The sequence below is a fragment of the Phyllostomus hastatus genome, unplaced genomic scaffold (assembly GCF_019186645.2).
Source record: "Phyllostomus hastatus isolate PE091 unplaced genomic scaffold, TTU_PhHast_1.1 phas_contig_34, whole genome shotgun sequence".
Classification (NCBI taxonomy): domain Eukaryota; kingdom Metazoa; phylum Chordata; class Mammalia; order Chiroptera; family Phyllostomidae; genus Phyllostomus; species Phyllostomus hastatus.
This window is the reverse complement of record NW_025333857.1, coordinates 51,936,934-51,964,908: the sequence shown is the minus strand read 5'-3', so window position 1 is coordinate 51,964,908 and position 27,975 is coordinate 51,936,934. Positions and strand designations below refer to the sequence as shown.

The window sequence follows — 27,975 nt, the reverse complement described above, 5'->3', positions numbered from 1 at the left end:
AGGGGAAAATGACCCCTCAATTTATTTATAAGAAAAGTTACTATTTAGCAGTGCCTGGCACCTGCCCATCATAACCTGCTGCCGAAGTAGTCTGTTGACCCCCAAGCCAACAAAGTTATGCTGCAGGCTGCCCAGTTAGCACAGAGCAGCAACGGGAAGTATGGTATTGCTGACTGCAAGTGCACTGTGTCCTGACCCCATGGTGGCTGTGGCTGTGTGTGTGTGTGTGTGTGTTGACAGGGAGTTGAGAGGCTCAAGGGACCCATGACCTCTTCGATGACACCATAAGATTCCCATTATACTCATTTCTTAACCCATACCACATGACTGTGAAATTCATCACAAGTCTTGCTGACTATAGGCAGTGACCACAAAAGGACATGGAGTTTGTCCTTGCCCATCTCCTGGGACAGGTGGTGACGCAGAAGAGATCCATTTTTTGCAACCCCATGCCAAAGATATGTAAGACTTCGGGTTGGCTGGTTACAATAAATTTAAAATTCAAGAACTTGCAACTTAAAGTGCCAGACAGCCTTATACGCCCTGGCACACAAGCCACAGTCTCTTACCCTGACAGTGAGCTATGGAACAGAACCAAGAAGGGACAAAAAAACCATCATCTTCTAAGCATAATCTCCCCCCAGAACAGACTCAATAAAACAGCTGGGAGTAAAGTGCTTCAATTAATCAAATAACTAATCACAGTTAGCCTCTTATTCTAAGTTGATTATTTCTGTTCAAGAGGATTCTATTCTAGAACAGCAGGTATAAATCAACTAATAATGACAAATACAAAAGTTTCAAAGAGAAACAAACACAAAAGCAAATTGACTCCTTTTTTATTTGAAGCTTGAGGAATATAAAGTTTTACAAGGAGATTACAAGGACTCTTCCGGAAAACAGGGATCAGAACCGCCTCCGTGGAGAGGCTGACCAGGGAAATACAGAGCTCCCCTAGGTTCCCTGAATCGAGTTCCCGGAGTACCCAGTAGCTCTCCTTACCCTCTCAGTACTGTTTCCCCATCCTCTCCAACCTTCATTTCATTTGGAGATAAGAGGGACTACAGTATCTGAAAGTAACCTGCCTCAAGAAATTTAAAGAATTTAATGAGCAGAACATTCAAAACCTAGATTACTTCAACAAGGAGGCCAGCTGACCTTAGTAAGTTACTTGGCTAGTGAATAAAAAATGAACTGCGTCATCCTGGAAATAATTTCATTAAGGCTTCAAACCATCCAGGAAAGAATAGCACAACTATCACATCTTGACCCGAGTTTACAAAAAGTTTATTATCTAAATCACGAAAAGCTTGTGCCCATCGACAGCTTATTTCTGAAAGATCGCACACGCATCTCTTCCCCAAAGAGCCACGTGCCTCTTCGGTTCCCTATTCCCTTCCCCACGCCAAGAACACCAACTCCACTTCCGCAGGTGGAATGGGCAATCCAAGGTTTTACAGTGAGCCTGAAGACAAAAATGTTGAAAAGTCTAAAAGCAAGTCACCAAATAAGCAAGGCTGGTAGGGAGACAAATGAGTTGTCTGTTTCTAATTCATTCTATAACCTAAGACTTGCATTTACCAGTCCTTCCCCCTGATGTCATCTAGCTACGAGAGAACCTGGAGGTCCAGTCTGTGAAGGACAGGTAGTTGACAAAGTGCCCTGTGAGTGACGGTCAGGGAGGGAAGAGGTAGAGGTTTGATGGTTAATGAGAAAGTGCCCGTCAAGCCAGCCCCTCCTCTTCTTCTGGCTTGGATCAACCAATGTAGATGCGATGGAAATCGTTGGCACCAAAAGCAGCGTTACACTTGGGACATTTGCGCTGGCGGGTGTCATAGCGCGTCTTCACACACTCAAAGCAGAAAACATGAAAACACTTGGTAAGTACAGCATCCTTTTTCCGCATGTTGCAGCATGGACAGGTCAGGCGTGCCTAAAAAAGCAAGGAGAGTCTGAGCAACTGTAAAGGTTTATGATCCAAATGGCATGCAGACACAAGCAGACAACAACATAATCCACTAAGCGCTAAGGACCATTTTTCCTCCCTGAAAATAAACCATTCTCCGGTTATATTCATGGAAAGAAGTTCAACATTTATTCTCCCAGTCTGTTAGCAGGCCACTTCAGACCCCGATTAACCAAAAAAAAAAAAAAAACCCCACAAAGCAGTCACTGAGGTAGTTTTTCTTACCTTGTAATCCTTAATTTCCTCCATCAGAATCTCATCGCATTTGGGGACATTATCTGGCTTCTTTGTGGTCTCCAGCTTCCGTCGGAGTCTAGAGATGTCCTCCTATGGTAGGACGCACACCATTAGACACGCCCCCCAGACCTGCCACTGTGAGAAAGACATTGCTCCACCTTGAACACCCTGCTGTGGGAAGAAGTCGTTTCATGCCCAATTATCTTTTAAGAATGTAGAGAATTGCACACGGCAAGATATTTTTTGTTTCAGAACAGGCAACTGTGATCATATCACCAAACTGGAGTCGCCTTTAACTATAGTCAATTTCAGTACTAACCGAAAATACAGTCTAAGAATTTAGAGGCATTAAATTTTTTAAAAAGATGAAAAACTTGATGAGATACTATTTTAAGCTAATTAGTGTTAAACTGAGGATAGACTGAATTAAAATAATTAACAGATTTATGGATAGGACCAGAAGAGCATCATGTGAAACAGCTGACAGGTCAAAAACAGAGAAAGTATAGGAGAACCTAGAGAAGCCCTCTAATGCAGGTATGTTGCCACTTATTTACTAATGCATCCGTTTAGAAAGTTCTTACTTCATGCCCACGAGTCATTCGGCACCATGACAGGCTTTGGGGACACAGCAGTGAAGAAAACAGACTCTGGTCTCTTCACCTGAGGAACTTCAGTCGAACAGGAAATGACACACTTTAGACCGATGACCCTTCATAAGGAGGGTCATTTGAGAGCTCAGAGAACGCCTAGCAAGTAACAGGTAAAGAAAACAGAACTGCTCTTACCTGGGCTCGTTTAAAATTAAACATGTCCTTCTCTTTGGTGACACTGTTCTCCACAATCTCATCCTGAAAATCGTGTAACTTCTTCTGCGCCAACTCCAGTTGTGCTTTGAGGTCATCTGCAAGCTGTGCCGCCTCCATCGCCTAAGTGGGACGTACAAAGAATGTCATCTTACCACCTCCTGTATTTCTGGCGAGTCAAAACATTAACCCAAGTCCAAGGGAAAAGCGAGCCTGTAATTTCTTCAGTGCCACGCTTATTTGTTCCTCGGAGACTGACCGTCCGTTCAGATTACAGACTAATCCGTCATACCTTGCGTTTATTCATCTCCAAGGCTTGGGTCCTCAGACCCAGCTCCTTCTCCCCCGTGCCGATGTTGCTTTGTAACAGATGTTCCTTCTCTTCCAATTTCCTTACTACCTGTAACTGGGCATCAACCTTGGGAGAAGGAAATCAGATTTTAGTACAAGCAGGAAGAAAAAGAAAAACCGACTAGGTGCTGTTAATCCACAGGCCCACAAAAGAGAATCTGTTAGAAATCTCAAACTATTACCAATTTTACCCAGGAACCCTGCAGATTAGAATAATTAAAAGCTTCACTTTGAACACAAAAAGATACTAATGACGATTCAAAGAGTCTGGGAAACCAGGGAAATAATTCTCTCCAAATTGCCAAGAACAGAGGAAGTTACACTTACAGACACTCATCTTCTCCGGGCACATAACCCTGAAAGCCAGGCCATTCACACTAGAGCATGTATCACAGCTCCAACAAAAAGCCAAGTGTCTCTTTCAGAATGGCTACAGGTTCAAAAGTAGTCTTTTTCTTGAAATTCATGCACAAAATAGAATCGAACAATCTTAAGGGGTAAAAAGCAAAGCCACACACCCCCACAGTCTGACCCCAACATCCAGAGGTAATCAGGTGACTCTCACCAGCTGTCATGTCACATTCCAGAAATGTTTAGAATACACAGCACATGGACAGAAAGACATGCAATTTTTAACACAAAAGGAAAATATCACTTAATGATATATTTTAGATATATTTTTTCCATATTAGCAGACCTACACTTGTTTTAATGGCTACACTGTACTCTTTGGTAGGGATGTATAATTTATTGACCAGTAACCTAATGATGTACATTTAGTTTTCAGTTTTTCCTATTACAAAAAAAATTGCCACAACCATCACTTTTAATGCTTATTTTCATGTAGAAATTACCCTACTTCAACAGAATTCTGGAAAGCTCTATTCATTCTAATTACCTGAGTCTTCAGAGTCAAAACCTGGTCAGCCAGCTCCTCCTTCTCTTCTTTCAGTAACTTATGGATCTGATTGGACTTGATGCGTTCCGACATGAGCTTGAAATTCGCATCATCCTTCTCTCGCAACTGCTGCATCAAACGGATATTTTGCTCCTGCATGTCTTCAAAGGCCTGGCCTGTGACATCCATCTCAGAGAGGAGAGCTTCCTCCTCCTAAAATAAGGAAGAAAGCCCTTCATTTTAATCAAATCATCTGACTTCAAAAAAAAAATGACCACAGGAAATTAAACTTCCCCACTGTTCATTCGAAAATAAATTAACCTAGAGACGAAGAGACACTTTGTTTTCAGAAGCACTGTCCTGTCACCACATTGGCCCGAGCTATGCAGAAGAAGCCCCAGTATCTGAAGCCACTGGCACTGGTCTGATACCATTCGCGGATCTGTTCTCAGAGTCAGTGTCAACAGACAAAATATTGTACACACCAGAATCCAGCACACTGATGACGGAGTAGTTGGTTAGAACCTCTAACATAAAACCTCCCATTTTCTCACACTTTTCATAATTATAATGCTGAATTTAATCTACAAACTTCCCAACAGCACTGCATAACAAACTGATTAGAAAAACATATCTAAAATAGTTTTCTTATATTTGTGTTATAATAAATGAGCATCTTTTCATATGTTTAAGAGTCATCTGTATTTTTTTTCCTGTGAACTATTTGTATCTTTGCCTACTATTCCATTGGGTTGGTGGATTTTCTTCCTTATCACTTTTTAGAATGTTTTAAAAAATATATTAGAAACATAAGCCCTTTTGTGATAAGTGTTAGAAATTTTTTTCCCCTGTCATCTATCTTTTGGCTTTGCTAACAGTGGTTTTTGCCATTTAGAAGTTTTGTGAGGTTTTTTCTTCATAAGTCAAAAATTATGAATCTTTTCTTTCATGTTTTTAAACATTTATTAATAGCTAGAAAGGTCTTCTCCACTCCAAGTTTTTGGAGAGAACTGACATTTTTAAGATAATGAGTCGTCCTATGTAAGAAGTGAGTGTCTTTCTACTTGTACCAGAAACTACAATAATATGATTTCAAAATAATTTCAAAAAGGGGGGGGGAGTGGTGATCAGATTTAATAAGTCAAAACCCCACTTTTTATAAAAGGAATGTATATAGATTCTAATAAGTTCTTCTTTTAAAGGCACTTAATGATCTAGTCACCATTAGAAATACTTCATTTCACTGTCATTTTGCTATTTCTCAGAAACACTGGAGGTGTTCCTCATGGTAAACACATATGCTTTTTCCAGCCATTTTTGGTGTCTTTATTACTGAATGTTAATAAATTCCCTGGGACTTAAAGAAATACCTGCTCCCTATCAGAAGAGGAGAAGTCTCTCTGGTTCCATGACCCACAAACAACCACAGTTAAAACACTGGGTACGTATTTATAACCTATTTGGGGCCCATGTTTTATTTAGTTTCATATATTTATAATCATAACATGTATAAAATTTTGTTTTTTTCTTCTTAATTTAACATTCATTACACCCCCTGATTCCAGATCAGGAGAGAAAGGATAGACCCCCTCAATAAACAATTTCTGAACAACATGCTACATTTGAAATAAAAGTAAACTTCATGTTTCACAAATACATACAACAAAATAACTGAAGGATGAAAGACTTCAATGTAAAACAAACCAATGTACATATAGGAGAAGTATTTTTAAAACAGACTGGAGCCCTGGCTGGTGCACTCAGTGGGTTGAGCACTGGTCTGCATACTGAAAGGTCACCAGTCCAATCCCAGCCAAGGCACATGCCTGGGTTGCAGGCCAGGCCCTCAGTTGGGGGTGTGTGAGAGACAACCAATCAATGTTTCTCCCTCTCTTTCTCCCTTCCTTCCCTCTCTCTAAAAATAAGTAAATAAAATCTTAAGACTGGAATGAAAGAGCAAACATCACTGTCAATAACTCACTTATCAGATAACGCTGACTTCCAAAGCTAGTTAAATAAAGGAAGTGTGCCCACCTGCTTGGCCATGGCCAGCTTCTTCTGCAGGTACTCGATCTGCTCCTCCACAGCCCGGATCTTCCTCAAGGCATCCTCGTCAGCCATTTTCTTGTTCTCCTTTTTCTCCTTATCCTCTAGATCCTTCAGTCTTTGCCTTAGATCTTCCAACTACAGGAGGAGGGGAATCACACAAAAACAAAGAAAAAACTATGTTAAAATTCCAAAACTTGATTAAGATTGTACACAGATGGAGGGCCTGTAACATCAAAAGCAGCTTTACAGAATTATGCACGGAGGTAAATGATGTACCAGCACACCACATCAAACACTGTTTTAACACCGCTCAGTTCCGACTTCACAGGCTTCTATCAGCAACACTTTTGATCAGTGCACGTGTATGTTTCTCTAGAATAGCAGTTCTCATCATTTTTGTTTTCCTTGGGCTCCCAAAATTTAAGTGAATAAGGCATTCTCCCCATAAATAATCAAAAAGAGACTCATTATAACAATGTCTTTTTATGGGTAAGGGTGGATAAAAAGCTGAAAAGACTACTCCTATTCCCAATAATTGTGATACGTGTTATCCACCACCTAGTGGAGAATGTGGAAATCTCTATTTTAAATGGTCCTTGAAAGGCAAGGAAATGTTGCTAAATTTTAAACACTAACTTTACAGAGGAGGAAACTACACCCTTCAGAAGTGTGAAGGAACATCCCACAAATGAAGATTTAACCCAAATGATAGGTGACGGTAGACACGAGTACCTCTGCCTTAGACTTCTTCTCAGCGGCCATCAGCTGAACTTTGTCCCTCTGCTCCTTTGGGGCAGAGCGGTACATGTCCAGCAACAGCTTCATCTCCTTCTGGCTCTCCTGCGCCTTCCTAGGATGAGGGTGGGAGAGGACAGGGAGCGGGGTAAAGAGAAAGCAAAGGGCACCAGGGCAAGGGAATTTCAAATTGAGCAAAATATTTTACAACAGTTCTATTTTACACTTTATCATGCACAGACTATCAAGAGACTTCTGGATATACTCGGTAGATACAGAAAAGTAGTTGTATAAAGGAATCATTTCTCCCCGCAGACCAAGTTCTCTAACATAGAATTAGCAAATAAATACTCATGGTCCTTATTTACCAGGCGAATTTCTGGGCCCTCACTCTTAGAAACTGATACTCAACAGGTCTGAGCTGGGATCCAGGATTGTATTTTAAGTAAGTCACAAATGATTCTGATACCATGCTTGAAAAAACCCTTGTCTTAAAGATACCAAGAGAAAGAAAGAAAAAAAGGGGGCGAGAAAAATCAAACATTTAAAATATACTGCTATTCCTAGATTTGACAGTTAAGTGATCAGCCATAAGCCAAAGACAGAAACTTCATCTCGTAGTAAATTATCAAACCTCTGAACCATACTTGCATATACCAAAGAAGTTCAGATGTTTTGAGTACAGTGGTCCCTCAAATCCAAACATCAGTACAGGCTTAACCATGACCAATGTGAGGCAAGAAGTAACCTGTTCTACCAGAGAAGTTATCAGATAAGCAGGAAGAGAAGGGGCAATGTGTGAGATCTGACAGTGCTTCACTGACCTAAAGGTCTTACTATTTTAATGCTTATAGCTATAAACATCCTAAAAGCCCCAACTCATGTGGCTCAGTAGGTTGAGCATCACTCCATGGACCAAAAAGTCACCAGTTCAATTCCCAGTCAGGGCACATGCCTGGGTTGTGGGCCAGGTCCCTGACGAGGGGGCGGGCAAGAGGCAACTGATTGATGTTTTATCTCACACATCGATGTCTCTCCCCATCTCCTTCTCCCTACCTTCCACTCTCTCTAAAAATAAATCAAACATCTTTAAAAAAAATAAATAAGCCTTTTAAGAAACCTCTTAAAATGACCTGGTATGTACACAAACTAGTTAACTGCCAGGCAAACAGGTCAGTATTGTTCCAATTATAGTGATACATATTCTACCTGATATAATTTAAATTATAATTAATGCCAGCAATCTGCCAGGGGTTCAATTCAGTAATTCTCATGAGTGTTACTTCAATCATGACACCCCTTGGCTTAACTTGGGTTCATGAGCAATAAAGCCACAACCGCGGGGCTTACTGAGACCTGACCGCCAAAACAGACAATCTCTATTTTAAGAGATTCAAAACAGACTGCCAAAACAGACTGCACGACAGCCACGCAGCTCATGCTGGCCGTACACCTGATCCAGAATCGAGACCACATTAACTGTGCATTTGGTTACACTCAAAATAGTATAATTATCGGATAAGCCATGCCCTCAACCAAAAATCTCATGCATGATGTCCTAACCTTGGCTTTTGGGTCAGAAAGTTACTCTAAGCATTGCTCTTACTTGAGTTCAATCTTCAGTTGTTTGATGATTTCTGCTTCCTTTTTCCTTCCATCATCATGTTTCCCTTTCTCTTTCTCCTTAGCAGAATCTCTCTCTTTTTCTGACTCTTTCAGTTTCTGCTTCTCTCGTTCTCTCTCCTTTTCCTTCTCCCGCTCTCTCTCGCGCTCCCTCTCTTTCTCCCTCCTTTCTCGTTCTCGCTCCTCCTCGTCCCGTTTGGACTTCATTTCATTGACTTCCTCCTGGGGTGCCTTCACTGCAGAGGCCTGGGCAGAGGAGTCCTCAGGATCTGGTTTCACCTCTGCAGGCTCGTCCTTGGGGTCCTCAGTGCTAGACTGAGACTGTAGGAGGGCACTGCCACTGCGCAGGCGTGTCTGGGAGGACAAAGAAAAGGAAGAAGCATGGCACTCAGGGCAACCGCACTGCTTTCCTCACTCGAAAACAGCTTTAAAAACTGAATAGCAAATCATACTTATTCTGCTTTTCCTGGTTACCTTATTCAGGTCAGACTGGGCTTCTCTCAGCTTCCGCTTATACCTGAGGACCTCCCCTTTCAACTGGTGATTGTGATTCTGGAGGCTACTGATGAGATGGCGCATCTCCCGGTTTATGGGGCCTTAAACACAGCAACAGCAATGTTATTAAGAACTATGGTAGCAAAGGCAGAGGGGAGAAAGCACAGAACACGTACATCAGGGACGCTAAGGAACAGGGAGATTTGCCAAAAGAAAAAGTCCTTCTCCGATGATGAAAACAAAACTGACCATTGAGTTAAAAACGAACACTCAGGCTATGAACCAGAATGAAGTATAGGACTTGATTTTAGGTTCTCTAGGAGTTCTTCTGAATTCCAGCTAGTATTAACAAATCCCGGTAACTGCGTTGTGTCTTTCAGAAAAAGTATTTGCAGCAGCCAAACTGCAGGGAGGAACAAAAATAACTATACCTGCTTGTTCGTTGGCAGCAAGGGTCTGCTCAAACTCTATCCTCAGCATCTCATATTCCTTGCGGACCTGGGCCAGGGTGTCTTCTAGCTGAATCACTTCGGTCCTCAGCTTCTTATGAAGACTAACTTCATCTCGCTACACAGAGAAAAAAGAACCAATCAAAATTCTCATCACGATGTGGAAAAATCATCAAACTATGTTATTTTCCCCAAATTTGATCTTTATGGAGCTAAGAAGAAATAAAGAAAACAGCAAGAAAAGAGAGAGATACTATGAAAAATTCCAACTCAATTAATACTAAGCACCAGTTAGAAAACACTGACTTGAGAACCAGCTGAATATTAAAGAAATAAAGGAAAAGGCCACTAACTCTGAGAATGTTACAATTTGGTTGAACTAAACAATAAAACAAAAATAAGCACATGTAAAGAAAGATATATTAAATTTGGTTCATTTGGTAGAAATATAAAAGACCAACTATTAAAAACATTACCTTAAGAACTATAGAAGATACAGAAATAAACACATAAATAAAAGTATCTGCCTGTAAAAAAAGTATTTACACAGATGGTGTAAGCTACACAGCTTGTAAGCAGTGATGCAGCTCCTACCCACTGTTCTGCCCCATGCACGCAAGGCTCCAGCACACTAACCTATGTTTGTATCTGTTGTTCTCACTGTTGAATGCCTTTCTCCTATTTTGATCTACTAGTAAGATCTCCTATTTTATGCTTAAGATTCACATTTCACTTTGGCAAGTGGACACAAGAAGGCTCCAGAGTCAGATCTGATGCTGTCTCCCTTATCACTGCCCCCGTGGGATATGCCCCTACTGCACCCACACTGCATTCTGATGGATGCTGCTCTCCCCACTAGACATACTATATAATTCTTGAAGGCAGGATCCCCACCAGCTGGCAGAATTAAGACCTACAGCCATCCCATAAGTATTTGCTGAACGATTAAGAGATTAATTGCACATGAGAGAATAAAATTAAAAATTTAGGAAGCAGAAAAAACTTGTATACAGAAGACAAGGCTACTTGTTACCTCGATGAGCTCCACCTGGCGCTGGTGGGTCCCCCTGGTGCCATGCAGCAGGGTCCGAGCCTCATCCAAGTGCGCTTTCAACTGCAGGCTCTCGTTGTAGAGGACAGAGAACTGGGACTGCATGCAGCGGTATTCCGGGGTTTCCTTAACCACTTCCTCCACTGCGCTCCGCAATTCCACCTTGGGAGGACCCAAAGAAAAGGTGAGAAGCAGAATCTCACATCTGTGCCCTAGATGCCAGAGAGGAAATAAAATCTTAAACTCACTGATGTCCTGCACAATTGAGAGAAACTTTATGAAGATTATGGAGCAGGTCTACCAACTCCTCTGGTTATGTAAAATCTACCTTAAATTAAATCAGACCACCCAAGAGGCGGTGCCTGGCACCTGTATTCTTCCACACAAGAACTGTTTTAATTGATAAGTTTTTATTTACATTATGTGTCAATCTAGATCCAAGAATACTAGAAAAGCCCTGTGAAATTTGTCAGGATGCTTATTTTAAGAACATAGTTGAGGAGCCCCGTCACTAACTTTATTGTCTTTATTCATAGTCACAGAAAAAAACATTTTCTACATCATATCAAAAATAGTTATGCTTCTCCTAAGCAACTATCTGTTTTAATTACCCAAACACTTCAAATGATTTTACTCAGGTTGTTTTGTGGTTTTTCAGGTCAAATGTCTTTACTCATATATTTACCTATAAATAAATCAAATTACACGAAGACACGTGGCTGTGATGGAAAGAGAAACAAAAGACTTTCAGAATCTACTTGCTTCCCCCCCAGAACCCGGGGAGAGAAAATTCCAGTGGGAGGCAGGTTTGAACACCATCAAGATCACTGACCAGTTTTCTTTCTGTTTTGGGAGCTGGCGGCTGCAGAGCCAGCCTCTGGGGCCCGCACCTGGCCATCACGGACATGTGAGCGGCACACCCTCCTACAGTGCGCACACGCTCCTGGCATATGTCTTGTGTACAGCCCAGCTGTTTTTTGGTCCTCACCCAAGGATATGTTTATTGATTTATAGAGAGAGAAAAAGGGGAGGGAGAGGGGGACAGAGACAGACAAAGAAACATCAATTTGTTGCCTCCTGTACATGCCCAAACCAGGGATCAAACCAGCAATCTAGGCAGGTGCCCTGACCTAGGATCGAACCTGCAACATTTTGGTTTATGGGATAACATCCCACCCAACTGCGCCATGCAGCCAAGGCATGGCCCCATCTTTTAAATCCATTTTCGATCCTCACCCTAATTCATCCTACTTCTCATTTTTCTCAACAATTCCTAAGTTACGGTGCCTTGATTCAGTCTATATATCTTTGTAGTTGCTTTAAACCTTTTCAGAATGAGGCAGGATATGAATATATAAGTACATAAGTAAACAGACCAACTTTCCTTCATAAACTATAAGGGGTCACAAGTATGCACATGAGTTGGCCAGCAAAGGTTTCATTTTACTCCCTGTGAGAGATGTGTCCCCTACCTTCAGCTTCTCGTTTTGTGCCGTGACCTCATCAAAGTCTTGCCGCAGCTTCTCCAGCTCACAGTGGCGGTTCTGAGCCAACTCTTTGTTCTCCTCAAGTTCCGCATTCATCTCCTCAAACTGGAGAGAAGCAGAAAAATAGTAAAATGAGAACAGAGAACAAAAGTTTTTAAGTCATTCCATTCCTAAATGTCTGTCTTCACTGACCCACTCTTCTAGCAAACCCCACTGTACCCCTTGTGCACGCAGCCCTAAGTACCCAGCAGAACACTGGCGCCAGGTCTCTCGGTCTCCGCCGAGAGAGCAGCCCACTCACCTTCCGTGCATTGATGGTGATCGTGCCGCCATAGAGACTGCTCCCTGCTCCATAGACCTTGTACCCTTTCGAATTCACCTACAGAGAGGACGAAGACTCTTAGTGAGAGACCCCACAATTTCAGTCTGGTAACCAAAGTAGCTTCAAAGGAGTCCATCTGTGCCCCAGAAGTACTACCCAAGTCCCTCCTTTCTGAGCAGACTCCATAAAATGATTCTAGTCTCCAAGCAGAATGAATAAAACAGCACTTGCCCGTTCTAGGACTTCTGCTAAGTGTCGGTTGAGTCGCTGTTCCCTCTTTCGAATTTTGTCAATATCCCACTGCAGGTCATCAATCATGGACTCTAGGACAGACACTCGTGACTCGGCTGTCTCCACTTTACTCTGCAACTTGGAGAACTACATCCCAAAGACAGGCATTCATAAAAATATACCAAAACACAAAACAAAAAAAAGAGAGAGAGAGACTAGGTTAAAAAAATGGCTTATACCAATACTTTCCTCCCAGTGCATGAGTATAAAATGAAATTACAGGTTCTTTTAACAGTTCTGAGTAAGTTACAATCATGAAAACCATAGAAGTTTATAAGAACTTCCACACAAGGGAAAGGCTACTTAAGATTCATTAATTTTTCTACCTCACAGAAGCATCATTTCTCTAGATAGAACAAAACCACCAAAAAAAATGTGTATTTTTTAAGAGACAAATGATAACATCCTTGTTTTTTTCAGATAATATGAGACAAAAATTTAAATATATATGTATATTTAGAAAAGACAGCCCAGTTGGTGTGGTTCAGTGGATTGAGTGCTGGCCTGTGAATGGAAAGGTCACTGGTTCAATTCCCAGTCAGGGAACATGTCTGGGCTATAGGCCAAGTCCTTAGTTGGGAGTGTGCTCTTTCTCTTCCTCTCTTTCTCCCTCCCTTCCCCTCTCTCTGAAAATTAATAAATGAAATCTTAAAAAAAGAAAAGACAGCTATCTTTACCGTCACTTTTCCTTCCCACATTTCCACAAATGATAACCCAAAGAGAACAAAAAGGAAACTTCCAATTTCTTTTTTAAGCTCACCCCAGGACAATCTTGAATTAGACACTATAAAGATACAAAAATCTTTGTTGTTCTCTGTTTATTTAGGAGCTACACACCAGCTAATACTATCTAGTGCTTCAATTATAAAACTGTTACACGTGTACATTAATCGACACATATCCCTTGTTTTGGGTTTTAAAACATGGCCCCAAAATTCTTTGACAGGCCTCCAATCAAGAGGTGGAATCATTGCTTCCTTCTCAAGAAGCTGAGTCCACATTAGTGACTCCGTGGAAATGCCACATAACTCTGAGGCTATGCCTGAAAGGTTCTGGAGGTCCCGCCTGGTGTTCCCGGGACACTCATCCTCTGGAAGAAGCCGGCTGCCATGTAAGCAGTCTAGCCACCCTGGAACTGCCATGTCTGAGAGGCAGCACGCAGGTGTTCCAGTGGACAGCTAAGGTGAGCTCCCAGACGGGAGGTAGCAGTAACAGCCAGCCACAGAGCCATCCTGGACATCAGTTCAGTTGAGTAAAGCAATTTCTCTCTCCAGCTTTGTAAAGTTAAGTGAGATTTGGGGGCAAGTCTAGAGGAGGAAGGCTCTGTCATCTTGGTGGCAGCTACTTTCTCTTAAAGCATGACCAAAAAGTCACTGTTTTACTGCACTCCCACTTATTTATAAGCACTGTTTTACAGTAACCCCTTTGAAGGTTGATAAGAATCCACGTATATTAATACACTCCCCAGGTGATTCTCATGCAACCAGCCCAGCACAGACCTCGGCCCTGGACTTTAGGAAACAAGGGCATGATGCAGAACACAGGTTTGAGGTTAAACAGACCTGCACCCCAGTCACAGTTCCACCTCCTTCTGGCTGTGTGCCCTCAGACCAGCCATCAACCTCTCTGAACTTGTTTCCTCAGCTGTAAGATGGGAGCTAATATCCACAGAGGACCTACGTGCCAGGCACTAAGTAAATGATAACTAAGGTAGGTCAAACTTCAGCAGAATATCCCTTGAACTAAACTATTGATATACAGTGATAATCAAGAGTATCAGAAGAGTCATGTAAGGCCTGTTATCACTTGTCTCAGTCATTTTATATAAATAAACAAAGACCCAAATCTCAACGTGGTTTAGTCATAGCACCATTTGGGTCCAAGTTTGGACTGAAAATCCACATTCCTCAAGTTCCTAGGCCATCGATAATGCAGCAGTTCCTACTGCCCCATTCTCAGATGAATTTCTGCCAACCCATTCCTCAATGTCATTGTGCATGGGCTTTTCTATTTGGGGCAATTCATTATTTGGGGGGTTGGTGTGTTTTGTACACACCAGTATTTCTTCCTAAAGACTAAGATCCTAAAATTAGTCCGTTTGAACACAGGCATATTCAAGGAGACGTATTCAATGATTTCTTCCTTTTAGAATACCTAGACTCAGATTTTGATTTCTCACAGCTGGTTGCTTTAGCCTGTCCTGCATGCTCTTCAACATATAAAAATAGGCTTTCTAGGGTAAGATGACCTTGGAAGCACTCAGGATTCTGAGCCAGCGTCTGCCACAGGAAACCAGAAACTACCACTCTCCTTTCCGGTCAAGTACCTCCTGAGACATGGTGTGATGCTTCTCCTGAAGGAGGTCTGTCAATTCCTGCAGCCTCATATTCTCCTGCGTGAGGAATGAATTCAGCTCCTGCACTGCCTCCTCCACTATCAGATTATCTGAGGGAGAAGAACTATAGTTTAGCATGTATAGTGTCAAATCATAGAACTACATATCCCACCAAAGCATTAACATGAAATCTCACTTAATTTTCCAGAAAACATCAAGAATTAGGATGGTTTTTATTATCTGCACAAGACAGATGAACTACCCAGAGGTTAGATCACCTGCTTAAGGAAATGATCAGAGTCAAGGTCACCTAACTCCCAGCCCTTTCTATGGAGTCCAAATGCCTTGAGAAAACAAATGGAGAGCCCTGACTAGTGTGGGTCAGTGGGTTCAGCGTCGTCCTGCAAACTGAGAGGTCACTGGTCCAATTCCCAGTCAGGGCATATGCCTAGGTTGCAGGCCAGGTCCCTGTTGGGGGCGGGCAAGAGTCAACCAATCGACGTTTCTCTCTCACATCGATGTTTCTCTCCTCTTTCTCCCTCCTTTTCCCTCTCTCTAAAAATAAATAAATAAAATATTTTTAAAAAAAGAAATGGAGAGTTTCTATAACTTTATTCAGATAAGGGACAACTACCCCCCAAAATTGAATTTTAAAAGAGGTATCTCTAATCTTTCAGACTTCATAGCAATAAAATTCTCTTTTATAAGATGACCAAAAACTGCTATTATTCACTAACACCAACATGAAGCATCTCTATGTTGGGAGAGAGAAGGGGACCATGGAGCAGAAATTTCCTTGTTCAAGTGAGCACCTATCAAGTCCTAACGAACAAAGAGCATAGCGTTCCTGACCATATTCTGGAAAACCGTGCTACAGGCACTCCTGAAGCTAAAAAACCAAAGTGCGCTGTTTACAAAGAAGGTGGATAAGCTACAGAACTAATTACACCAAGTTCCTAGGTTTAAAATCAGAGTCACAAATACAAAGCTCAAATCCAAAAGTTAGTACCTAAATAAAACCAGATACTCTAGAGACATACACCACCCTGCAGAGAAAGCTAACAGAAGTAAAATAGTGTCCTCTCATGCCACTCCCTGGCAGCACCACTAAAAACATAATATGGAATGGCTGGTCACGTAATGATTTTTGTGGTTTTCCACCAGAACTGCCCATCAGAACCACTTCCCTGGGACCTATTCTGTGCCTATGAAGTAAGAATCTCCGTAAGCAAGACAAAAAAAAATTTTTAATGTAAACAGTTAAGGGATTCATAATCCAAGTTAACAACTAGGGAATGAAGTTTAGTCCTCTTAAAATCCTAAGGTATCAAGAAAAATAGAATAAGAGCTCAATAAATATTCAGTGAATTAATAAACAAGCTGATAAATTCAATTCTTTTGAATCAATGACCAAATTAACACAGGGGAAAAATTAACTGCCAAAACATTAGAGTTGATGCTACAGTTCATGCTTTATACATTGTTATCTCTTAGAAAGTTCAGCTTATCAATGGCAATTGTCCTTTATGCTAAGCTTTGCAACTGGTAACTTGTAATTAATTTTTTAAACATAAACCTTAAAATGCATGCCATCAAAAGAAAAATTTGAAAGTACTGTTTAATATACTACTCATTTTATTTCCTTTATTTATTTATTTTTAATATTTCGTTTATTTATTTTTAGAGAACAGAAGGGAGGGAGGGAGAAACAGAGGGAGGGAGAAAGAGAAGGAGAGAAACATCAATGTGTGGTTGCCTCTCACGTGCCCCAAACTGGGGACCTGGCCTGAAACCCAGGCATGTGCCCTGGACTGGGAATCATACTGGTGACCCTTTGGTTCGCAGGCTGGCGCTCAATCCACTGAGCCACACACCAGGGCTCATTTTAGCTCCTTTTTAAACATAACAACTATCTTACTTGATACTCATTTATAAAATCAAGTTTAACACTGACATAACCTTTGCATATGTCTTATTATCTGTGTATAATATGTGCACGGTATATACCATAAGGCATATGATATATCCATGTGGCATTTAACCAGGACTTGACAACACCATCTAACTGCTTGAGTACGACCAAGGGAGAAAAAAGTAGCACACAGCCTGGTTTCCGTTAGGTGACAGGGAGGATTTACAGCCATTCATTCACCATTAGCTAAGCGCCCACCAGATACAGCGCCAGACACTGGAGAGACAAAGGAGAGTGAGCCGAGGCACTGCCCCACGAGACAGGCTGTAGCTGGAACACGCAAAGAAACACAGCACATACATACGAAGCTCTGTTTATAACGGTATCTTTGGGAAGTGAGACGGGAGGACTGCCATAGTCCACTTTTATGTTTTCTGTTTGTATATTTTAAAACAACTGTTATCGAAATAATAAAATACAGAAATACACAGATAGAGAAGCAAAAGACACCCTTGCCCGCCAAATTTTCACAAATCTTTTATATGCCTCTTCTTTTAACTGCTCATAATTTAGCCCAAGTAGCCTCAAAACCAAAATTACAAAGTAATAAAATTCTAATTGGCCACCCAATGGTTCAATCTCCATTACACTTAACATGTTTCTTTCAGAAACAAAGGATTAAATGTCTTAATGATAATCAGAAAAACTAAAATATTATAACTAGATCAGCACTACTAACTAAAAACACGAAACCGGGGCATTTAATAAGATGCAACCTAACCACACAAATACCTTACAATACTGCATTATATTTCTGCATTAACACTGAACGGTATCATATTTATTTCAAATATTTTTATTTTAGACACTTTCCATCCATAATATTTTGTTTTCTTTTTAAACAGAGATCACCTAACAACTCTATAAGCTGCACCGACTCTTTTTTGAAATTATTAGATAACAGAAAAACAAAAATCAAGAACATATTTACTGACCTTATGAAGTCAAAACTAAGTAATCAATAAAGGAAATTTTTTAAAAATGTAATTACCAATATTTAAAATATTATCACTAACAAATTAATGGCCAATATTACACAAATACTCAGAAACAGAGCTTTTTCTTAAAGAATAAAATTAATTCTGCTACTTATCTAAGTGTAAATTAATAGAGAATCAAATTGGGGCTGACCAAACCTTTCCTCCGCTTCCTGTAGGACTGTGGTGTGGCTGACAACGTGAAGTAAAATACAAACGTGCCACAGCAACAACATCACCAATAACACTGAAGACTAGGATTCCAAGCAGTTTGATTAAAAATAAATATTTGACTTGCGCAAAGTACAAATCAGCACACAAAGGTGAGTTCTTACTCCTCCCCCTCTGCTCCCGGTCTCCTGGTTCGGGCCTCACCTCCGCCGTTGAGCTTCCGAGACAGGAGCTCCACTTTCTCCCAAAGCTTATCGTACACAGTCACAATCTGGGACACGGCCCGGCGGGAGGACTCCACCCGCTCCTGCAGCTGAGATTCTATTTCTTCACTGGAACTGCTGGCCAAAGTAGCAAGGAAAGAGAAAGCTGGCTCTTGTCCTTCCCCTGAAGGGCACAGGGGGAAAGAGAAAGCCCCCCAAATTACTCAACCGGAAACATCAAAATCCATTTTTCCCCATCAAATGGAGAACATGAAAGCAAGGCTCTTCCAAAAGAAACAGGGCGCACGGGCAAACCCACCAGAGACACTCACCTCTGTCCCGGTCGTCCTTCCGCTCCTGATTGCTGTCCGAGTCCGGTTCGGGCTCCGGCACGACCAGAGCTTTCCGCTCCGTGAGCAGGTCCCCCAGACTCTGCTCCAGGTCGTACCGTTTCAGGATGATACGGATGTTCTCATCAAACTGGAGATTAGGTGCAGTTATAAAAACAGAAAAGGGCACAAATTGGGTAATTATGAAAAACAAAAAGATACAACTGTGGAAATGAAGAGAGTGCTAAGGAGAAGGACGACAAAAATCTGAGCAAACACACAGTCAGCTACCTGACTCCAGTAGCGGTTGACAATGAGCAGCGAGGCATCGTCAGTGGCCTGTCTCCGTTCCAGCTTCTCGATGTGCTCCCGGAGCTCATCCTCAATGGTCTGCCGCTGATCCAGCATTTCCGCCAGCTTCCGATTTTTGGTTTGCAGTGTCCGAATGTCTGAATCCTCCTGCCCCAGGAAACCAATCTTATTAGCCTCCACAATGAGGTTAGACAAATCAGCCGTTGAATTCAACAAGGCCTTAGTAGTTAGTTAGTTATATCCTATGGATAAAGCTATTCATTTAAAAAAAAAAAACTTAACAAATAATTAGATAAGAAGTAGGAGCAGGAGAAATAAAGGGTCTATGATGATGGGAGGAGAGAATGACATGCAGGAACACACCAGAACCCCGACCTTGCTCGTCCCGCTGTCCCACTCCCGTGTACATCCACAAAGCTCTGTACTGGGAGGCTCCACCGTCCAACGGCCGCCCATCACCTGAGCACTGCCTTTCATTCCTTCAAGACTCTGGCACCTGGGTCCTTCTGAACCCCAGCCCCTGCCTCAATAAATGTGTGTACATGTGCACATCCTCCGGCATCTCAGCTGTATTCTGAACTCCTCAACTCCAATGGTTGCCTCCTCCACTGCGCTTCAGCCACGCACCTCAAATGCCACATCTTGGACTTTAGTCTGGAACCCTGTCACATCTGAAATCTAAAATTTCAAATTCTCATTCCCTGAATAAACCCCTATCTTTCTAGGTATCCCATGCCCTTCACAATATGCCAGCCCTCATCTAGAGCTCCAAAATTATGGATTCTTACCTGTCTCCTGGTCAGTCCCCTCTGTGCCCACTATCTCCCATGCCTTGACTATACCCTAGTATATTCCTTCAAACTCCTGCCTGTCCGGCCCCTCAATTTGCTGCCCTTAATCCTTTTATTTCACCTCTGCAAAACAACCCCAATCTGAATTAACCCACATATCTGACTATTCCACTCCTGCACCCAGTATGCTGAGACTTGTAGGTGAGGTCATTAAACCAGGGAGACTGCTGCCATTACAAAATAAATTCCTAACCTGAACAGATCTTAGAATTTCTCTAGAAATGTTTCTTTGACAAGTAAGCTATCCCCTATTCTCCAATGAGACAACATCAAACTACCAAGCCCTGCCTCTTCTCATGACAAACACAGCAGATGACTTTGCTTCCCATTTTAAAGAGAAAATACAAGGCATCAGGTGGAAAGCTCTTGATTCCCCAACTCCTTGACCCCTTCACACCACTTACCAACTGTGCATATATTCTTAAAACCTCAGTGTGTGCTCAGAATCCCATTCCCTTCTGTTTCTGCAAAAACATCACTCCATCGTTAAGTCCACACCCTTCTCAGCATCTGTAACTTCTCTCCCTAGCTCCTTCCCTAGGCTAGGGGGTAGGCCAGTATTCTAGCCAAAGAAACAGGATTAGAAAGGGCATTTTTACTTTGCCTAGGAATTAATGACTATTTTAAGGTAAGAGTTATTTATGAGAGCACCAATTTCTTGTTTTACTTCTCTCTTCCACTTTGGTTAAAACATTCTTGATACATTAAAAGAGTCAATAGTTTCCCAATGCACCAGCTTATTAATACTGTTAATAAACTATATCTTCAACGTCTTTTCTGAGCACCTCTTCCCCTTCGTGCTCTAACTGAAACCTGGATGAAAATACCCATTTCCCCGCAGGCTTCTCCGGCAGTCACTGTTTCCCTCCCACACCCTTTGAAGCCCTGGGTCTGCAGACAGACAGGTGTCCTCCTTGTTCCCAACTGCCACTCCCAGGCCATTACCCCACCTTCTTCCCTAAAACCTCCCTGCTTTGCAGCTCATGCCACTGGCCTGCACCACCTATAGCCCGCCTTGCTGCACTCATCTACAGGTGCCCGGGTCACTGCCCTACATCTCCCGGAGATTCAGCATCTAGATTATCATCACTCTTTGCAATAGAACTCCTGTCAGAGTTCTTACTGACCGCAGTTCCCACACTGATGCTCTTTCCTATACACACTGGATCAGGTCATTGACCTCCTCTCTTCCAGTGACCTTGTCCTCTACTTCCCTCACCCACAAACTCCCAGTTAGCCTTAGTCTTAGCTGGACCTGTATGTTCTCTCTGAGCTCAGTTCCAAACACCCCATTCTCCACGATTATCACCTATTTTCCAGCTCCCACTCTCTACCTCCCTGACTCCAGCAAGTCTTCAACACCTCCAGGTTCTACCACCGTTGGTCCTACACTGTCAATGTCCTTCACCCCTCTCACTTCCTTAAAATCCCTTCTGTCAAACTTCAATTCCATGATCAGTCAATATAATCACACCCTTGTATAACCTTCCTCTCCTTCATCATACTGTTTGGTACAAACCCCAATCCTGGAAACACCCAACTCTCCACCTACGCCACACAGGCCTCCATCCGGGCAGCTCGATGTGACTAGAAAAAACAAAGCACCGTGCTGACTGCTCTCCCTTTAAACTCATGACCGCAAACTCAAGTGGGTCCTCGGGGCTGCCCGGCAGCCCTACTCCACCTCTCGAGTTCTCTCTCTCTCTCCAGGACAACTACTCCATACCTTCTCCTGTCTCTTCAAACCTCCACAACTTCCTCCCCCATCCTCACTCTCAGATGAGTCTTGCTTCTGATTTCACTGGAAAAAAACAAAAATAGGAGCAATCAGAGGAAGACATACACATCTATCTCCCACAACCACAACTACTGGCCAATCTATATCTATCCCCTTCCTCCTCCTGTCTGCTAATGGTCTCTGGAAAACCTGACTCTGCTCTCGTTAAGGCCCATTCCCCTACCTGAGCATTAATTACATCATCTATTTTATCTTCTTTACCCAGTCATTTCAATCAGCAGATAAACATGTTGTATCTCCTACTTTAAAAAGAATTCCTTTAAAAAAAGCCTTCCCTCAACAGTACATTTCGCCCTGGATATTGCCCCCTTTTTTTGTTCTATTTTACATCAATACTCCTCCAAAGCATTGTCTTTAACCTCTTTCCCCCGATTCCTCTCCTCCTATTATGTATTCTCTTGGGCTCACTGCAATCAGGCTTCTGCCATCTCTACTCCACGCACACAGCTCCGGTCAAGCCTCCAGTGCACTTTCCACTGCTAAATCTAACACTCAGTCCTCCTCTCACTCAGCCCATCAGCAGCACCTGATCGACTCCTTGAAACACTTCCTTCACTTGGCTTTTGGGGCCCCACTTGCTCTGGTTCTCCCCCTACTTCTCCGGCCCCTCTTTTTCTGTCTCGTTGGTTAGCCTCTTCTCATCTCCTTCTCATCAAAATGCTGTAGAGCTCTAGGTTTCTGCTCTCAGATCTCTCCTTTGTGCCCTTTCCTTAGAAGGGAGCCTCTAGTCTCACGGATTTCATTATCTACAAAACAATAATTCCCAAATGTATAGTTTTAGCCCTGACCTCTCCCCAGACTGCATATCACCATACCCAATGGCCTATCCACTCAGAGGTCTAGTAAACATCTCAGACTTACAGATCCCAAATTAAACTCAGGATTCATCCTCCACAGCTCCCAATAATCCACTCCTCTCATACTCCTCCCTAGCTCAGTAAGTGGAAATGCCATACTTCCAGAATCGCAGGGTCATCTTGCTGCTTTTCTCTCATATGCTTCATCCAATCCGTCAGCATATCTTGTCAACACTACCTCCACAGTTGTCCAAACCACCATGATCCCTCATCAAGATCATTACAACAGCCTGCCGCATCTGACACTTTGCTGCCCCATGCCTTGGCCTGTCAGCCTGCCAGATTTCAGCACAGCTGTGGTGGACAGCTCCATTCACACTCTCAGAGTTCCCACTTCAAGCACACTTTGGAGTTGTTTGTTTTTTTGTTTCACAATCTCAGCTGGCAACCTTGAAGTACAAAGGAGGAGTCAGTGCCTTCAAGAACAACCTTCAAACAACTGGGGCAAGAATCAGTGGACATATGCCCCAGCTCCTCACCCTTAGTGAGGTGGAGTGAGTGGGGGAAGAGGGAGAAGGAATGAGGGAATAATCTTGCTAACTGGACTCCTGTTTATAACCCTGGCTCCTCTACAGTCTAGTCTCCAAACACAACTCAGAGAATGTTACTTTCCTGCTTCAGACCTTCCAACAGTGGCCCCCTGTCTTCTAGATAAAGTCCAAACCGGTCTGTGTGCTCTGTGCTTCCCTTAGAGCATGTGGTTATCCCTACAAACAGCACACACCCCACTCTAGTGCAACAGTCTGTGCCGTTGTCAGTGCCGCCCTACAAACTGTAGTCCAGGTGCTATGCTCAGTGTAAAGCACAGTGTCTGGCAAATAACAGACGCTTAACAAATACTCACATTTACTGAATGAATAAACGTCCCCAGGATGCTAGATGTGAGACAGTGCTATGACAAAATCACCTTCTGGCAGTAGTATGGAGTAGCTGAACCCCAGACAGACTCAGAAATGACACCTCATCAACAATGTACACTGAATGCCCCTATTACTCTCTCTGATCTTCATCCTCAATTCAAATAGGTAACAGATGTGGTTTCATAACCTATACAAATGTAAAGCATTGTAATAACATATCACCATGGCTGAGTTCCAAAATACAGGCTTAATTCTTGATCTAAATAGTGAAGCACACTATTATAGTGAGCTTCTGATGTCTACTAGACACATAACATTACTATTAAGAGTTTGGTGTCTAACAACCTAATGAAAATGTCAGCTTCATAAGAGCAAGGACAATATCTATTTTATGCACCATTATATTCATAATATTTAGCCCAACAATAATCATTAATAGTTCAAATATATGGAGCACTTACCATGTTAAAAGTAATATTTTAGCCCTTACCAAGGTCTTTCATTTTGTCCTTTCAACAACCCAATGAGAAAGGTACTTGTGTACATTTCGCAGACAAGGGAGACTAACATGGCACCATGCAGCGAGAAGTGACGGAGCCAAGAGTCAACTCCAGGAAGCTGGGCCTCAGTCTCTGACTCTTCACTACTCTAATCATGATTTTTTTTTAAGATTTTATTTATTTATTTATTTATTTATTTGAGAGGGAAGGGAGGGAGATAGAGAGAGAGAGAGAAAAACATCAATGTGCAGTTGCTGGGGATCATGGCCTGCAACCCAGGCATGTGCCCTGACTGGGAATTGAACCTGCAATGCTTTGGTTCGCAGCCCGCGCTCAATCCACTGAGCTACACCAGCCGGGGCTCAAATCATGATTTTGCTACATTCCTTCTCAGTACCTGGCACCTAATTTTTCTTTCTTTTTTTTTCATTTATTGAGTTGAGAGAGAGAGAGAGGAAGGGAGAGGAAAAGAGAGATGAAGAGAGAGAAAAACACCTACTTCTTGTTCCACTTGTTTATGCATTTGTTGGTATTCCCTTGCCCATGGCCTGACTGGGGATGAAACCTGCAACCTTGGTGCATCGAGACAATGCTCTAACCGACTAAGTTACCCAGTCTCGACCGAATCTTTCAATGAATGAAAAATGAATGTACAGTTTCCTACCGCTGAATACCTATAATCAATGTATACCAGGCACCAGGTTCTTCAAGCACCCCTTTAAAAATAAAGATCAAACGTCAGTATCTCTTCTTCAGAACAGACCACTACATCATTTGATCTACGTTTGGCTGTTTTATTTGCCTCTTCTTTTCAAATCAATTCCCCTCACTCTTGAAGGCTTCCATAAATTCTTACTTTCAGGTTGCAACTGACAAGAAAAGCACAATCTCCTACTACTGTTTCCACATACCGTTGAAGAGACGCCTCCGAGTTTAATTGTTTCCACTGTGGTCCCTGAATCTTCAACAGCTGTCTTCTTCTCCGGAGGCACAGAAGTGCCTGGCTCTCCAGCCACTCTTTTATTTCCAATCCCTGACATCTTGGCATAAGATGACAGCTGTTTTCCTAGAGGGAAAAAAGACAGAAACTTAAGTAAGATACGCCAAGAGAGCAACAATAGAGACCACCTATGATGTAAAAACTAGCCATTCTTCTGACCGACCTTTTAACCTGGTCCATTAATTCCACACCAAACAACACAATCCCCAAATTCCTCTTGGAAAGAAAGAAGTAAACTGTGGATTAAGAGTCGGGGCTGAATTTACATGACTACATATTTCTAGATAAGATGCTGGTAACAAATAAGATAATGGGTAAAAGATGAAGAGACAGAGAAAAATGTCAGAAATCTCATTTCCTAAAATGGAAAAACACAATATGATCAGCATAGAGGTTAATACTGCTGCATTAGAAGAATCACAGGGCTGTAAAGAGATCTGGGAGATGTTTACTAAGTCATTAATACTGGACAAGCCATTTATCATCTCTGAGCCTGTATGTATTTCCTAAACCAAGAATAACAACAGTAGCATGTGCTTCTATGCCTTTTATAAGGAATGAGTAAGTACAGAAAAAACTTAGCATAATGCCTGACATGAAGTTTGCACTCAGAAATGCTACCTCTCCTTTTTATATTTGCGCTATTTTTCTATTTCCTAATGTTCTCCCCATGATTTTCTGCAACCCTAAAGAAGCCAGACCGGGGTGCAAATTCCAGTTCTATGATTTAGGGAGCCGTGCTGCCTTTAAAGAGTTCTTGAGCTTCATTTTCCTCGTATGCACAATGGAGACGAACAAATATTCTGCCTGCCTATCTGTCTCCCAGGGTTCCCAGGTTCAAAGGAAAAGAAATGGATGCCACAGCACTCAGCTACCTTAGAAAGCGGCCCTACCATCATCCAAACTACAAACTACACATTACGTCCAATTCAAGCTGCAGGAAAAGGATGTCGGTGGCAGCGACCTTAGTCGGCCCACGCCTGGAGACAGAGGAGACAGTGGGGCAGGAGAAGGACCTCAATCTCACTCGCGAGTGGCCGAGGACCCCATGCTCCTGCACGTACAAATGTAGGCCCAGGAGATGGAGGCCCCGGAGCCGGAGAGGATGGAGATTCCCAATGGCCCGCAAATCCCGTTGCACCCTAGGCCGAGATCTAACCTGGCTTCTCCTAATCGTTTCGCCCGAGAGCAGAACTCGGGGTACTTATTCACCAACGTCCACGCCGACGGCCCATCTCTCAAGCCTGACCCGCAGGCTAAGACAGGTCGGGGCTTCCGGGGGGCGGGGCCAGGCAAAGGAAAGGGAAAGAGGGCGTCGCTTCAACCAGCGGAGGGAAATGACGCGCGCGAGGGCGCCAAGCGCCCGGAAGTAGGCGCGGTCTCTGTAGCAACACTTGGGGGTGGGGGACCCGCTGAGAAAGTGTGTCTCTGCCTCGCTGACGGTGGAGAGAGCGCCTGTGACTTTTTTGGCTTGTTGATCTTTTATAGCTACCTGGTTTTTCTATTTAGATAAAGTGCCTTGTCCTGTTGCCTGTTATTGGTCTACCGAGACCCATTCAAATTGGCGATTGGCTGGTAGTCCCGTCAATCTCCGAGCGGGGGCGGGGGGGGAGTAGTTTCTCGGGCCTCAGGAAAATGTTACTTGGAGCACCTCGAGTTGAAATGAAGGCTTCTGGAGAGAATCCAAGAGATTTGATGGGTTTCAGAGCTTGTACGTTTTTCTTACAGGGAACTATATACATCCTGCCTACACATTAGAAACACTTGGGGGTGTTTTAGTGTCTCTAAGTAGTGCCTAGACGTAGACATTTTTAAAAAGCATTTCCGCAACCCCAACCTGACTCCTAACCCCCACCTTCTCTCCAGAGTCTAAGGTGCAGACAGTATGACAATTAGTGCTTTTGTGCTCTTTTGGAACGAGAAAATGACCAGGGGAACGATAAAAAAAAAAAAATCAATAGCTTCTGATCTCAACACTAGTCTATTTTAAGCTAATTAAGCATTGATTTTTTTTAAGTCAATAACAAAGTGCTAGTCCCCATTCAATTAAATTAAATGTCTTAATGATAAGGTAATCAACCTAACTTATCAATAAAAAGCTGTATATCTCTCAGAACTATGTAGAATTAAGGATATCAGATAGTGGCCTGGAGATGGAAGTGTTATATCTAAATAGGATCGAAGGAGGGAGGGAGGGAGGGAAAGGAAGGAAGGAGAAAGAATGAATTAGGTCTCTTTTGGGGACGGGGGGAGGGGGGGGGGAGATCAAACCTAATCCATGTGAGATTTCTAATAGTGTGAAGACCTTGGTCTCTGTTCTTGCTGGGTGTTACCTGTGGATTAGTAAGAAGGTTAATAATAGGAAAACAAGTGTTTGTGGTTTCAGGTACTAGCAGACTGCCTAACCTGCAAAGAAGTGCTTCTAAGTGGACTTCACATTTTGTTAGGTAAAGCGGAAGACTGAACTGTGGGAACCCACCTGCTGAAATACACTCCGTCAGATAATGACTCTAGTTCTTTGCTCTCCCTCCATTGGCTACTCTTGGCAAGCCTTGCATCCACAGAATCACTGAAGAGCAACAAGGGTTCTTCTAGCCCAAAGTTTGTAAACAAAAGTTTCACAGGCTACATTTGGTCAACAGATATGCTTGTTTATTTTGTACAGTATTGGCTACCTTTTGTGGTTAAAAACAAAAACTGACCTAATCACCAACATTTAAAATAAGGTATTTTACATAAAAGTCCACATTATCAACTTAAAAACATTGTAGATCTAGCAACACTGGGCTTATATTCTTGCATGGCCACATTGCCTGGAACTGAATAGTGCTTCCACTTTTATCCCTCTACTATAATCCCCACTATTACCAATTTTCTTACACAAGGTGAGTTTCATTTGAGTATCATCACCTGTGTGTTGTCTTGTGATAAATAAGTTGCTGATACTAAGTCAATATTGTTGGTTGCCTACCTAGCTTCCAGTCCCCCCCTCTCACCTCTTAACAGAGCACAACCAGGAATTTATTCATATATCCATATAGCTCCCTTCA

At 42.5% G+C, this 27,975-nt stretch overlaps 1 protein-coding gene across 2 annotated transcripts; it reads right to left on the bottom strand.

Moving 5' to 3' along the window:
* Nucleotides 1–822: 822 nt before the first annotated feature.
* Nucleotides 823–26,215, bottom strand: RNF20 (ring finger protein 20). Of its 2 annotated transcripts, none has more exons than XM_045840818.1 (20): nucleotides 26,085–26,215; nucleotides 24,837–24,991; nucleotides 19,039–19,206; nucleotides 18,751–18,898; nucleotides 18,420–18,602; nucleotides 15,087–15,205; nucleotides 12,701–12,847; nucleotides 12,449–12,526; nucleotides 12,133–12,252; nucleotides 10,643–10,822; nucleotides 9,592–9,727; nucleotides 9,140–9,261; nucleotides 8,649–9,019; nucleotides 7,040–7,157; nucleotides 6,293–6,442; nucleotides 4,259–4,471; nucleotides 3,302–3,427; nucleotides 2,992–3,132; nucleotides 2,192–2,293; nucleotides 823–1,933 (listed from the first exon to the last, which is right to left on the bottom strand). In XM_045840818.1, exons 2-20 carry the CDS (start codon nucleotides 24,963–24,965, stop codon nucleotides 1,757–1,759), a joined length of 2,928 nt encoding a protein of 975 aa, XP_045696774.1. In that variant the 5' UTR covers nucleotides 24,966–24,991; nucleotides 26,085–26,215; the 3' UTR covers nucleotides 823–1,756. The 2 variants fall into 2 exon arrangements, with proteins under 2 accessions (XP_045696774.1, XP_045696775.1); XM_045840819.1 differs by lacking the exon at nucleotides 26,085–26,215 and adding an exon at nucleotides 21,637–21,711 and having other exon boundaries at nucleotides 24,837–24,970.
* Between the last annotated feature and the right edge of the window lie 1,760 nt (nucleotides 26,216–27,975).

Coding starts and splice junctions, on each gene's coding strand:
- RNF20 (XM_045840818.1), bottom strand. CDS start 24,965: ATGTCAGGGATTGGAAATAAAAGAGTGGCTGGAGAGCCAGGCACTTCT. Junction 10,823..12,132: donor CACAAAACGAGAAGCTGAAG/GTAGGGGACACA, acceptor GGTCCTCCCAAG/GTGGAATTGCGGAGCGCAGT. Junction 9,020..9,139: donor CCCAGTCTGACCTGAATAAG/GTAACCAGGAAA, acceptor TTGTCCTCCCAG/ACACGCCTGCGCAGTGGCAG.